Source organism: Molossus molossus, unplaced genomic scaffold, assembly GCF_014108415.1.
Source record: "Molossus molossus isolate mMolMol1 unplaced genomic scaffold, mMolMol1.p scaffold_m16_p_4, whole genome shotgun sequence".
In the NCBI taxonomy this organism is placed as follows: Eukaryota; Metazoa; Chordata; class Mammalia; order Chiroptera; family Molossidae; genus Molossus; species Molossus molossus.
The window spans coordinates 65,977,751-65,992,190 of record NW_023425377.1 but is presented as its reverse complement, the minus strand read 5'-3'; the positions used below and the strand labels follow the sequence as shown (position 1 = coordinate 65,992,190).

Genomic DNA, 14,440 nt, shown 5'->3' with positions numbered 1-14,440 from the left:
ATTGCTTTTCACACCAGAGATTCAGGCTTCATAAACTGTCAGGTGTCCTAAATGCAGCCTGAAGCCTTTAGTGAAGATCACTGGCTTTGGGAGCAGAAAACTGCATGGAAGCACACTGCTTGAACTTGACGACTGCTCTTCCATTACCTCGGACTTGAACCCAAGTTCAGTCTTTGGTCTTGGTGGATAACAGTGTTGAACTCCTATGTACTGAATTTTAGGGATGTTTTTAGAACGGCTTCCTTACATGCCCTGAGATAGGGGTCAGAATAGTCAGGACAATATGTGGGCAGTGAAGGGAAGGTGTATTGCTTATCCTCCCAGGTCCAGTACGAGAGCTGAGATTTGGTGGTTTTGCATGTGTGGTGAAACACACACACACACACACACACACACACACACACACACACACACACGAGGATATTTAGGGCTTGATAAGCCCAGATTTCTTCCCCCTCCATCTCTCAGGGAGATGAAGAACCTCCTTCCTGCACCAAGGAGGTGCCAAGTTTTCTAGATCAGTGCTCATACCCATCCCCCAAGCAGACATTGTTAGTGCTCTGCCCTGGTCCCACCCATACCCCCACCCCATCTCTGTCTCCATCCATTGCCTGAAGACTAGAAATGCTTAAAAAACTGAAGCAGTGACATCTACCTGTAGTCATGTTGTAGAGAGATGCAGTGTTAAAACTGAAATACACATTTTTCTCTCATAGTTTTTTAAAAGTTATTTTAAGTGGGGAAAAAACTCACCTGGCCTTCCTTCTTCAAATCTGCAACCTGTAAAAGGATTTTCCAAGCTGAAAAGATAGATCCAGCTCCCTGATCTCGAGGAGGAAAGATCCACAGCTTTCCCTCATGTTTTGTCTACTCTTAACCCCTCCAGTGTGGGTAAAAAATCTGTGAATTAGTGTTAAAAAACACAGTGGAGAATAACTCTGCAGGAAAGAAATATAAGTAAATATACAGTCCATCTAAGGGTTCAGTAGAGAAAGGAATGTGATGACTGAGCCTATATCCATCCCTCCTGGAAAGTAATAATTATAGTTGACAACTTTGGAGTAGGTACCACGCTAATAACTTACACACTATCTCCTTGAATCTTCTCAACAAACCCTTGACTTAGGAACCATAATGTTTCCATTTTACACATGACAAACCAGGCTCAGATAAGAGAAAAGCACTGGCTTGAGTCACAGCCAAGACAGAAGTAAGGATTTGGTCCTGTCTCTGTCTGACTCCAAACACTGTTCTCTACTTTGGAGAAGGGATTGAAGCATAATTGTGGTCCCTGTAACACACTCAGGCAGATTTAGAAAAAGATTGAGGAGTGCAAACTAGACCTTCATCCTTGACCATGGTCTTCAGTCATTCCTGCTATAGACATTATCCACTGTTCCACCATGTGGTTATTATTGAGAAAGCCCAAGGATATAGGTTTGCCTTCTTGCTTTGATAATTCTTGGTTTAAAAAAATAGAATACCACCCTGGCTGGTTTGGCTCAGCTATTAGAGCGTCAGCCTGCGGTCCAGAGAGACCTGGGTTCAGTTCCCGCTAAGGGCACGTACCTCGGTTGCAGTTTGTCCCCGACCCTGGTTGGGTTGTGCGGGTGGCAACCACTCAATGTGTCCCTTTCACATCGATGTTTCTCTCTCGCTCTCTCTCGCTCTACCTCCCACTCTATCTGAACAAAAAATGGAATAAGTGTCCTTGGGTGAGGATTAAACAAACAAACAAACTATATATATATATATATATATATATATATATATATATATATATGTCTTCAGTCATCCATATCACAAAAGAATTTTCCTTTGTTGGGGGGGCTGGGGATGCAATTTTTTTGGGGGGGGTCTTAGTTTATGCTCTCTACCCTGGCCCCTTGCCCTTTTCCTATTCCAGCTCCATGGTGGGAGGGGCTCTGGTCTTTTCTAAGGTGGGTGGTTAGTCTTTTGGTCTTTTCCTTTGAGATACATGTGCGTGTTTGTGTGAGCCACATTTGTGGCATGCGTGTGTGTGTGTGTGTGTGTGTGTGTGAACAGCTTTGGGTTCCACTGGTTTTACTGTGAGCTGCAGTGTTCCGTGGGTCTGTGGTATCTGGCACTGTAGACATTAATGTACTTCTTGGACATTTTAATAAAACTTTTTAACAGTTCAACATGCCTGTCACCTCCTGAGACTTTCTTCATTCACTCTGCAGGTGCTTCCTGAGAAACTATTATGAGCTGGGTTCTGGGGAGACAGTGGTGAACAAGACAACATGGTCCTTGGGAGGTGATCAGGGAAGGCTTCCTAGGGGAGGCAGCTGGGATCTAAAGGAGGAGTTGTACCCTGGCCGGTTTGGCTCAATGGTTAGACTGTCGGCCCATGGACCAAAGGGTCATAGGTTCCATTCCCAATCAAGGGCATGTATCTGGGTTGCAGGTTTGATCCCCAGCCCCAGTTTGGGTCATGCAGGAGGCAACCAATCAATGTCTCTCTCACATTGATGTTTCTCTCTCCATTTCCTTCCCTCCCTTTCACTCTCTCTAAAAATCAATGGAAAAATATCCTTGGATGAGGATTAACAAACAAACAAACAAATAAAGGAGGAGGTGCATTAACTAGACGAGGGAAAGAAAGGAAGAGTTTCAGGCAGAGGGAAGAGCAAAGGCAAAAATCCTCTTGCAAAAGGGAACATGGCTCATTCAAGACACAGCAAGGAGACCATAGTGACTGGAGCAGAGTGACAGAGGTAGAGAGTGGAGGAAGATGAAGGCAGAGAGGCAAAAGATGGACTGTTCAAGGCCATATGGGCTGTAGTGAGGAGTTGGGTCTTTATTCTAAAAGTAATAGTGGCAACAAATACCGTAAGCAAGATCAAAAGGCAAATGCCAAACTTAGAAACAATTTTCAAACAGAGGCAAAGGATTTCTGGCCTTAATATATAAAGAGCTCCTACAAATCAATAGGAAAAAAAAACACCCTAGTAATCCAATAGCCAAATGTGCAAAAGATATGAACAAAACATTCACAGAAAAGGAAATACAGATGGCTCTTAAACTACAACATATGCTAAACAAAATAAAACACGTTTTGCAAGAACACCAAGATAAACAAAGAAGAGCATGTTTTTAAAAAAGGAAGAAACAAATACCGAGAGAGGAAGCCTTGCATAGATCAATGATGACAATATACCTAAGCTGACAATGGTTTATGATTTACTCAATCACCTTCACCTAAGGTCAAAGTGGAGGATGTTCAGCTTCACACATAAGAGAATTGCAAGTGACAACTACAGTGAGACACAGTCAGCCCTCATTTATAGCGATTAATCAGTTCTAGATTCTACTGCGATAAATGAATTTCCACCAAGTAGGATTCTTTATTTATACACGGTCGTACCTTGCCACTTTGTGCTTCGACTTTCGCGGCTTCACTCTATCGCGTTTTTTTCAAAGGTAAGGTCAAAAGTGATAATACAATACTGGTGAGAACATGTGGAAACAGCAAGTGTATCTATTACTGGTGGGATGTAAATTGGCCCCACCTCTAAGAAGGGGTGGAGATCACTATCAAAATAGCAAGTTTTAAATAGTGTGAGGAAGGCAGAAGTGGGGTGGGAGTAGGGAGGAGGGGGTCAATTGGAGGGGAAGTGAGGACATATTGTAATACATTCAACAATAAAGATAAGTTAAAGAAAAATGGCAAGTTTTGACCCCTTGATCAATCAATTGATAGCATCCTCCAGTTATACTTATACTTGTGGGTGCTTATTACTAACATCATAATATGGAAAACTAGCTAAGTAACCACCATTAGGAGACTGGCTACAAAAATTATGGTGCATCCAAACAATGCAAACTCTGCCAACCTTAAAAAAAATGTTGGGGGGTAATCTTTACATGTTGATGGAAACTATCTCAAAAATACATTATTAAGTAAAAGAAGAGTTACTTTTAAAGTACATATGGTACACAAATGTTCATAGCAGTGTTATTTACAATTGCCAAATGTCTACCAACTGATAAATGAATGGACAAAATGTGGTATATACATGCCATGGAATATTATTCATCCATAAAACGAATGAAGCACTAACATAAGCTATAACATGGATTAACCTCAAAAACATTATGCTAAGTGAAAGAAGCCAGACAGAAAAGTATGTACATTGTGCAATTCCATTTATATGAAATATCAATAGGCAAATCCATTGATGCAGAAAGCAGATTAGCATTTGCCAGGGCAATGGGGGTTGAAAAGAATGGGGAACAATTGCTTAATGGGTGTGAGGTTTTCTTTTGGGGTGATGAAAATGTCTTGGAACTAGGTGGTTGCACAACATTATAAATGTGCTAAATGCCACTGAATGAACACTTTAAAACATTTACAATAGTGAATTTTATAAGAAAGTATATGCTGCCATCATTTGTGTAAAAGTGAGGAAAAGAAACATATATGCATGTTTACTTGTCTGAACATAAAACATCTCTGTAGGGACAGGCAAGAAACTTTGTATGTCTCTGGGAAGTAAATTGAGTAGTAGAGGACAGAGGGACTGGGAGAGAAGAGGAAGAGAGGTTTTTCTGAGTACCTGGCTTCCTTCAGGGAGGGTTCCATCCTACTTGTCATCCCTTAGCTGTTCTCCTGACAGACTCTGGAGACATCCATTCCAACAGCACAGTGATCCTAGCAGAAGGAAGGTTCTCTCTGCTCAATCATCCACCAAAATCCCAGGGACTACATCTCATTGGTCTGCATGGGTCCCTGTCTATCCCTGGACCAATCAAGGCTGCCCATGGAAATGGGCCACATTATTCATTGGCTGAGCTGGAAGGGAGTGGAATCAGTTCCTCCCTATTTTATGAGAGGAGTTACATACTCACCGGAAACCAAGGAGCTGGAAAGGCGCAAGGGAGAAAGGATGCTTGCAGGGGAAAGGCAGGATAAAAGAAATCCCATGCAGAAATTTCTGGAAACATGTCCCTTATCAGTCCCCTATTTGAGGACACCAAGGCCCAGCTGGAGTCCAAGGCAGTCTAACCAAGGAGTTCTTCATTCAGAGGAACGATTTGCATCTGGAAGTTTGGTCAAGTCTCGTATTGAAGGATGAGCAGTTACATCAATCATCCCACTTCTACAACCAAATAACACTTTTTTCTCTTCTCCCTTTGTTTGTATCCTAGAAACTTCCAATACTCCTCAGCTCACACTCCTCCCACCCCACCACATCTACACTCCAGGAAAATCTGCAACCTCTTTACCTTCCTGGGGCAGGAGGAATTCCCCATCCAGTTTCACACACTTCGTGCCTGGATATTGAGGGAAACCACTGGGTTTGTCAGTGATCCAATCAGGACAGAGCTGAGTAGGGCCAGATTCATAAAGGGTTGCTTAAAAAAGTGGGGGAGGGAGGATGGGTGAAGGGAGAGGAAGTTAAAGAGTGGGATATGGTCCTGAGAAATGAGAAGAGACTTCTGACTGAATTATCGCGAAGTATCCCATGGTGGGAAACATTTCGTCCACCAAACTGCATTAAAAAAATTTTTTTCTTGCCTGGCTGGTGTGGCTCAGTGGTTGAGCGTCAACCCATGCATCAAGAGGTCACCAGATCGATTCCCAGTCAGGGCACATGCCCAGGTTGTGAGCCCGATCCCCAGTGTGGGTCATGCAGGAGGTGGACAATCGATGTTCTCTCTCATTGATGTTGCCATACCTCTTTCTCTCTCTTTCTCCCTTCCTCTCTCTAAAAATCAATAAAGAAAAAAATGAATAAAATAAATTAAAAAATATTTTTTTATTGAGCCCCTGTTGTATGCTTTGTATTCACTGGGACCTTAGAACAGCCCTGGTACAGAGAAAGAAAGAGGCTCAGGGGTTTTGTCAGTCACAGGCTAGATTAGAACCCAAGTCAACCTGGTTTCCAACCCACAGATGGGTTTCCTCGAGACAGATAGAACAGTAAAGAGGGCTCCAGGGGGGTCCCTGGTGCTACTCCAGGCAAGACCATGGCATTGTGATTTCCCATGGCAGGGTGGCTTTCTACACTGGGGAGTGCAGCTGGATCCTGACTTCTTAGCAAGAATCTCCCCTTAAGCCCTGGCTGGTAGTTCAGTTGGTTAGAGTGTTGTCCCAATACACCAAGGTTGCAGGTTTGATCCCCAGTCAGGGCATGTACAAGAATCAATCAATGAACGCATAAATAAGTAGAACAGATCACGTTTCTCTCTCTCTCCCTTCCTCTCTAAAATCAATATTTTTTTTTTAAAACTTCCCCTTAAAACCTGGAGCTCAGAGTGGATTTTGAAGTTTAAGAATATTCTATGTCTTGCCCTGGTCAGTTTGGCTCAATGGTTGGAGAACCGGCCCATGAACCAAAGAGTCGCGGGTTCAATTCTAGTCAAGGGCATGTACCTCGGTTGCGATTTGTCCCCAGACCTGGTCAGGGTCGTGTGGGAGGCAACCAGCTGATGTGTCCCTCTCACATCGATGTCTCTCTTCTCCTTCTCTCTTCCTCTCTCTCCCTCCTTCCCATTCTATCTGAAGATAAATGAAAAAATATCCTCAGGTGAGGATTAAAAAACCCCACAAACCTGGAGTTCAGAGTGGATTTTGAGGTTTAAGAATATTCTATCTCTCCCTGGTCAGTTTGGCTCAGCGGTTAGAGAATCAGCTTGCGGACCAGAGAGTCCTGGGTTCAGTTCCTGCTAAGGGCACGTACCTCAGTTGCAGTTTGTCCCCAGCCCCAGTTGGGGTCATGTGGGTGGCAACCATTCAATGTGTCTCTCTCACATGGATGTTTCTCTCATTTCTCTATCTCCCCCCCTCCCTCCCGCTCTATCTGAAAATAAATGCAAAAATGTCCTCGGGTGAGGATTAAAGAAAAAAAGAATAATATTCTATCCCTTGTCCTGGCCAGTTTGGTTCAGTGGTTGGGGCATCGGCCCTCAGATCAAAGAGTCGCAGGTTTGATTCCAGTCAAGGGCAGTACCTCGGTTGCAGTTCAGTCCATGACCCTGGTCGGGGTCATGTGGCAGGTGGCCAATTGATCTATCTCTCTTGAGTCGATGTTTCTCTTCCTCTCTCTCTTCCCCTCCAACTCTATCTGAAGATAAAATGGAAAAAATATCTTCCAGTGAGGATTAAAAAAAAACCAGAACATCCTGTCTCTCCTGGATCTCTAAGGAGGGACACAGGGGAGGAGGTGGTTACGGAAGGACAGAAGAGCTCAGTGAGGATGGGGAATGGGGTCTGAGAGAGGAAAAGGGGAGTCCAGTGCTTGCATAGCTCAAAGGGCCAAGGCATGCAAGTGCCTTGGTTTGCTCATCCGTATAGAGGCAATGAAAACATCTGGGTGTCCCAAAAGTGTGTAGTGCACAGCTGCTATCTGGGAGTTAGTTAGCGTGCAATTGGAAAGTTTCCAGCAGCTCCAGAAGTCCAGCCCTGTCTGGGGATGCTGCCTGGGGCTGAGCCCACCTGGTGAAGGGGCAGCCATTAAGCCCTATAGGGTGCAGTTCACACCCAAGGTGAGAAGTTCCTGAGAGCCGGGGGTCAGTTGTCATGGGGATGACATTAACAGTCTCTATGGTGACAAGACAGGTGTTCTGTTACCTCAGACTCCAGTATGATCTCCATGGCAACAGCTGTGGAACTTGGAGGGTGGCAAGGAGCTGGGGTGGACCTGGGGAAACGGCAGCCCGTTTTTTTTCTTTTTTTTATCCTCACCCGAGGACATTTTTTTTCCATTATTTGTTCAGATAGAGTGGGAGGGAGAGAGAAGAAGAGAAAGAGAGAGAGAAACATCAATGTGAAAGGGACACATCGAGTGGCTGCCACCCATATGACCCAACCGGGGCTGGGGACAAACTGCATCCTAGGTATGTGCCCTTAGCGGAAACCGAACCTGGGTCTCTCTGGACCACAGGCCAAGGCTCTAATCGTGAGCCAAACCGGTCAGGGCAAGGGCAGCCTGTTTCAGGGTAGGAGCTGGAGACCTGAGTGTTGGTTCACTCTCTGGACATTTGGGGGGAGGGTGGTCTCCATGGCTGTTGGCCAGAGTAAGGACAACTAAAGTGAATTTGTAGGTCTCTGGGATGGGGGCTGGTGAGATGGAGAATGTTTGATATCCAGGGTTACAGCTAGCAGAGGGAGGCACTATCTCCATAGGTGTGACTGATGAAGGAAGGGCTATGTGACTCTAGGTGACAGGTAGAAGCTGGGCTGGTCACCTTAGTGACAATGGGAAGTGGGATGGCTTGTCTTCATAGCATGATCTTATGGGCCCCTGGGTCCTGGGGATGGTCTCTGGTGACAGCCAGGAAAATGGAGGTCAGGTGGAGATGGATTTGTCCTTCCAGAGAGATACCTGAGGGTGGGGCAGCCAGTCATGCGAACCAGCTGGGGCATATCAATCTATTTTAGCAGTGACAAAAGGTGTTCTCCCCTGAAACTGGAGAGATGGGGCTGCTCTCCACGGTGACCTGGAAATTTACTACAGAAATTTCAGGGAACTTGAGGGAGAGGGGGCAAGGATGGGAGTACTCAATCTCCAGGTTACGTGGGGGAGAGAACAGAAGCCCACAGTCTCCACGTGACTATGGGGGCGTGGCCACCTGTGGAACTCTGCGGTTTCTAGTTTCTCTACAGGTAATGGGAGGATGGTTCAGTTGCCAGGTGACCGCTAAGTCTTCAGTCTCCAGGAAGATGCAGAGGGCGTGTGACCAGTCTCCAAAGAATCTCAGGAGTCCAATCTCCAGGTGATGGAGAGAGGAATAGTCTTCAGGAAACCTTGGGTTTTGTTGGCCTCCAGGGTTCCTCAAGGGTGGGCCTGGTCTCCTGGAGAAAGTCAGGGGAGGAGGGGAAATCCACTGTCCAAGAAAGGGGGCTTGGTCAGTGTCCAGGGCACTCCAGGGTACTTGTCTCCTGGAACTGGCCAGTCTCTGGGGGTGTGCTCAGTGTTCAAGGACCATAGGAGCCTGGTCAGCCTGCAGGGCACCGCAGGAGGCGTGGTCCATTTCCAGGGAACAGGAACTTGGCCAGGCCCCAAGCCCCCCTGCCCTCCGCGCCCGGGGCCTAGACGCGCAGCGGAGTCCAAGCAGCGGGATCGCGTGCGCCTCCGGCCCAGCCGCCGCCCCCCGCCCAGCCCCAGCCCCAGCCGCCAGGTGCAGGGTCGGGCGCGCCAGGCGCGCGGTAGCAGTAGACGCCGAAGAGGCTGCGCGCGGGGTCGGGAAAGCCGAGACTGCGCACGCCCGGCCGGTGGCCGCCGCAGCGCGCGCGCGGGTTCACGATGGGGTAGCGCGCGCTCCCATCTGCCAGCCAGCCTGCGGTGCAACGGTCCAGCAGTTGCAGTTTCCACGCGGCGAACAGCTGCCCCACCTTGGCCACGGCCGCGCCGCGCGCCGCGCACGCACGTGCTGCTCCAGAGAAGGGCACTGGCCGCAGTGGCTTCAGGAAAAATACGCGCCCTGTGGGGGAGTTGGCGGAATGGTTAGGACCGTTCGCCGGACCTGGCCTCCTCGGAGTTTAGGACGTCCCCGGCCTGCCTGCATCCCAGGACTCCAGCCTCAAGATTAAAGAGCATTCCCTCCCTGCAGCTCAGGACCTCAGTCTCGACCTGAGCAGCGTTGATTTGCGCGGCGTGGCGGTCCTGGGGAACTCATCACCCGGTCTGAGCCCCCAGAGGGCAAGGACGGGGAAGAGGAAACTGGGGATAGGAAAGAGACTAAGAGTGCGGGGACCCGGAAAAGGCCTGTCGCGGGAGGGAAGAGCGCGTCTTCCCACGGGCGGGGCCTACGCACCTGGGAGGTTGGACGTGAAGCAGAAAGCGTCGTAGCGTTCCTCCGCGTTGTGGCGGTAGCCGTAGTTGCGCACGCCCCCGGAGGCACCTCCACCAACCCGGGTGCTTCCGGCCCCGCCCAGACCGCCGCAGGGCTCCCGGGGCTGGCTCACCGGGTACTGAACTGAGCCATCGCGCAGCCAGCCCGCGTTGCACCAGTCCAGGCCGTCGCGCCAAGCCGCGTGCAGCTGCTCGGCTGACGCCAGGATGCCATCCTGCTCAGCACAAGCGTGCTGAGCCTCTGTGAAGGTCAGCTTGTAGCGGCCTCCACGGGGGTGGTAAGGGAAGACCACGCCTGCAAGGACACACGGGGGTCAGCTCAAAAATCCCAGCCACCCCCCACCCACCTAACATCTGGGGTGCCCTGTGTCTCTTCAACCTAGATCTTCCAGTCCATCCCTCACTCTGGTCTCAGATCTGACCATGCTTTTTTCCAGCGCACACTCATCATGGCTCCCTTTGCCTTAAGCTTGGTTCACCTGACTCTCCTCCATAACACTTAATTGTGTCTACCCCCTTTCCACTGCTGGAGACCTTTGCTTATGTTCTTTCCTCCTGTTGAACTCCTATTCATCCTTCAAAACCCAGCTCCCACAACCTTCCTGCGTTCAGTCCTGTGTGCTTCTGGCATTCTCCTAGCACTGGGACCTTCCCTCTGATCAAGCCTAGTCCACAAAGCTGGAAATGTCTATGTCTAGTGCTGGCTCCCCCACACTGGGGGCCCCTGAAAGGTTGACCCTGGGCTAAAACTCCCTTTGATTTCCAGCATTGTCCAGTACCAGTTGATTTTTCTTCCACTGTTAGTCGTTATAACTCATCCCTCATCAGACTCATAGTCAACTCAGCTCATAAGTGTTCTATCTGTCTATATTTGAAGGGCAGACCTTGGGGGTGAGTTGAGTATTCTCAGCAGATGCAGGAAGGAGGCAAACAGGGCCAGGGAAAAGACCTGGAGCCTGACAGACCAGAGTTCAAGTCCTGGCTCTGCTACTCACTAGCATGTGCCTTTGTCAAGGGTCTAACTTCACTGAGCCAGGGGTTTGAATCCTCCTCAGGGGTTTTGGGGAAATTAAATGAGAGACTCCAGAGAGCTCTTCAACCAGGTGCCTGGCACATAGAAAAATCTCAGTAAAGGAGAATTGCTGCTATTATTGTGTTGTTATTTGCTATCGTTCGGAAGTTCAGCACGTGAAGGCCCTAAAATATTTCAAGTCATCTTCTAAATGACGGAAGAAGGCAAACCAGGTAGAAGGGAATTCTTCAGATAGAAACCCCACCTCCCAGCTCCACTGTCAGCCAATCAGAGCATCCCCATCTCCCAGCCACAGATGGGCACATGACTCAAAAGCTAGGTGCAGCAATACCCTGGCCGGTTTGGCTCAGCGGTTAGAGCGTTGGCCTGTGGTCCGGAGTGACCCAGGTTTTGTTCCGCTAAGGGCATGTACCTCAGTTGCAGTTTGTCCCTGGCCTTGGTTGGGTCGTGTGGGTGGCAACCACTCGATGTGTCCCATTCATGTCGATCTCTCTCTCTCTCCCCCCCTCCCTCCCTCCCACTCTATCTGAACAAAATATCAAAAAATGTTTTCCGGTGAGGATAAAAAAAAAAAAAGCTAGGTGCAGCCCAGCCTGTGTGGCTCAGTGGATTGGGCCAGGTCCCATGCACTGGTTTGATTCCTGGCACCTGTTGTAGGCTAGGCAGCCAGTCAGAGTTTCTCATGGATGTTTTTATCTGTCTCTCCCTCCCTCTTCCTCTCTCTCTAAAATCAACTGAAAAAAATTTTTAATTAATAAATAAAATTCAAGCTAATTAAAAAAAAATAAAGCTGGGCCCAATGAGTGACAACTCTGGGGCTCTAGCTAGCACTCCTAGGAAATCAACTGCTAAGCTGGGAGGGTGGAAGCCTGGCATGAATTTTTAGTTTCATCAGGGGAAACTTGCAAGAGGAAAGTCCACCCAGGGAAGCACAACTGAGGGAGGAATTCGTGATATGGTATGAGCACCTAGATCTCACAGTGCCTGAATCCTACTCCAGGGTTTCCCAATATCTGCATTATTGGCATTTTGTACTTGATCATTTTATGCGGTGGGGGACTGTCCGATGCTTTGTGGTATATATCACAGTATTTCTGGTCTTTTCTCACCAGATGCCACCAGCAACCCCCTTTTCGACATTACAGTATCCCTGAGTAGCAAAAAATCACCCTGAACCAAACCTACCCCACCAAGTCTCTAAATTCTTCAGGCCAACGATTTGGTTTCTCTTTCTTGCAATACCCTCCCATCTCCTCCCTTAGAAATGCGTCTCATTCTGCCCACAGGCTGGTCACCTTCCAGGTCCAGCTTGACCATGCCAGTGTCATCTTCTAGTTCATTCGTGACCTCACACTCATAGTGCCCATAGTCCTGCAGCGTGACATTTCGGAGAACCAAGGAGGCGTCCCCTGGACCATCCCCCTGCAGCTCTGCCCGCCCACGGTAGCTGCCAAACGCCCGGTGCTGGGGGCCCAGCGCCACGAAGACATCAGTAAAGGCCAGCGGTTCCACAACTTTAGTCCACTTGAGGCGGACGCCTTCGTGGCTGTGAATTGTTGCTTCGTAGTGGTAACGGCAGGGCAAGACGATGGTGCCACCCCGGTGGCTGACCACTTGCCCGGGCGCTGTCTGCACCACCACCGAGCCTGACTCGCCCTCTGTGGGCAACCAAGGAGAGTTTAGAAGAGGTCCTAGGGGTGGGGTGGGGGAACTGGGGAGGGGGACCCTGAAAGGGGATGTAGTTATTAAACTTGGGTGGGGGTAAATCAGATGGGTAAAGGGGCTCAGGTAGGGAATTGGAGGGGGAGGGAACAGGAAGGAGAGGAGCTGGGGGGACTGTGGCCTTCAAGTAAGCCCAATGCCCTCCCCTTTCCCCCCTCCATGCACCCTGAGGATCACACTTGGCCACTGCTCACTGACTCACCCAGCACGTGCACGACCTTCTTCCGGCTGCGCTGCCCCCCTGCGGAAGCCACGAGCAGCAAGACTCCCCAGGCCGCAGCCCAGAGTGCGCAGGGACCAAGGGCCACCCGAGCCCACACCTGGGGGCATAGGGCATTCAGTCCAACCTCCTGGTCTTTGCCTTTAGGAGGACTAGCCCCTTGGCCTTTCTTCTCGGAGGCGAGGACTTTTCACGTGCCCTCGCCTCCTACTCGGCTAGGGTTCCAGAGGACTCCCACAGAAAGGCTGGCAACCCCCTCACCTCCCCATTCCCTCTCCTGGGACCTCGCTCGCTCGCTCTTGTGCAAAGCCCCACGCCTGTGAACTCACCCTCCCTTAGTCCCGCCAGATCCCCTAACCTCAACTCGAGCGGCTCGGAGCCCCACCCCCTTCTCTCTCCGGCCCCGGCAGAAAAAGGGGGGCGGAGGGAGGAGTTGGAGTAGCGGCAGCGGCAAGGTTATTCGTGCGCCAGGAGACTGCAGCAAACCTGGCCGGGGTGGGTGGGGGTTATGGATGCGGGAAAGTTGTTGAGAAAGGGAGACACTGAGAGAACAGCAGGGAGAGATGAAGACAGAAGAGAGCGGGAGAGGGAGAAAGAAGAGGAAGAAAAGTCGGAGAGAAACAGATGCAGAGGGAGCGAAAGAAACTGACGAGAGCAAGAGGAAGAGAAACAGAGACAAGAGGGAGACATTGGGATACCGAGAGACAGAGACTCAGAGAAGGAGAGAAAATAAACTGGGGGGAGAGGGGAAGTAGGGAGAATAAGGGATAGAGAAGGAGAGGCAGAGTTCAGGAAGGAGGTTAAGAGACAGAAGGGATGGGAGAGATGGAGTGGGAGAGAGACTGGAGAGAGAAGCACGGAGGGACATAGAGACAGAATCCCATAGAGGGACCTACGGGGAACCGCGCCGCGGTCCCACTCACCATGCTGCCCCTACGGTCCCGCCGATCGGCCCCTACGCGCTAGGACTGCGCTCCTGGCACGTACTGGAAGGACTAGGCAGGTCTCAGAGGGCGGCGCAATCCCGGCGACTGCCTGCAAGGGGAGGAGGGAGGCGGACAAGGTGGCGCGGTGGGGGGTGGGGGGATGTTAAAGGGAAAGCTCAGGCGCGCGCTCCTAGGAAAGACAGGAGGAACAGGACCAGGTCCCCGCCCTTGTTGGCTGACTGTGGGCCCGCGGAGGAACCTCTCTGGGGCTCAATTTAACCATCTTTAAAACCGAAGGGAGGCGCCTGATGGAGTCTTCTACCTCAGATACCTTGCATGGGCAGGGAGCTGAGTAACTTGGGACAGGGGCTTGGCCTGCAGGTCTGTTTTGCGGTTTGCCACTGGGTGGCCATCCGGTTGTCCTGGGCTCTGGCACTGAAAAGGTGCTCACTCTGCGAAATGGGTCCCCCACAACAATCACCCACTCATGAGCAACTAATCCAAATCCAGCTCTGCCCTTCACTCACTGTGGGACTTTAGAAGAGAGTTTGGTCTCTCTGAACCTGTTCCCACTTCTGGGAAATGGAGCACTGATTCTTTGGCGAAGATCCAATGGCTAAACATACAATAGATGCCTAATCAATGTTGGTAGGAGTAAGGAGCAGGGGAGTCTGATCAAGCCCCTGACTCCACTGTGGGCCTGTCACCCCTGAACCTG

At 49.8% G+C, this 14,440-nt stretch overlaps 1 protein-coding gene across 1 annotated transcript; it reads right to left on the bottom strand.

Moving 5' to 3' along the window:
• Positions 1-9,058: 9,058 nt before the first annotated feature.
• HAPLN4 (hyaluronan and proteoglycan link protein 4) lies at positions 9,059-13,722 on the bottom strand. The gene is made up of 5 exons (XM_036282189.1): positions 13,693-13,722; positions 12,779-12,896; positions 12,150-12,512; positions 9,784-10,116; positions 9,059-9,450 (listed from the first exon to the last, which is right to left on the bottom strand). Exons 1-5 carry the CDS (start codon positions 13,720-13,722, stop codon positions 9,059-9,061), a joined length of 1,236 nt encoding a protein of 411 aa, XP_036138082.1.
• Positions 13,723-14,440: the final 718 nt, after the last annotated feature.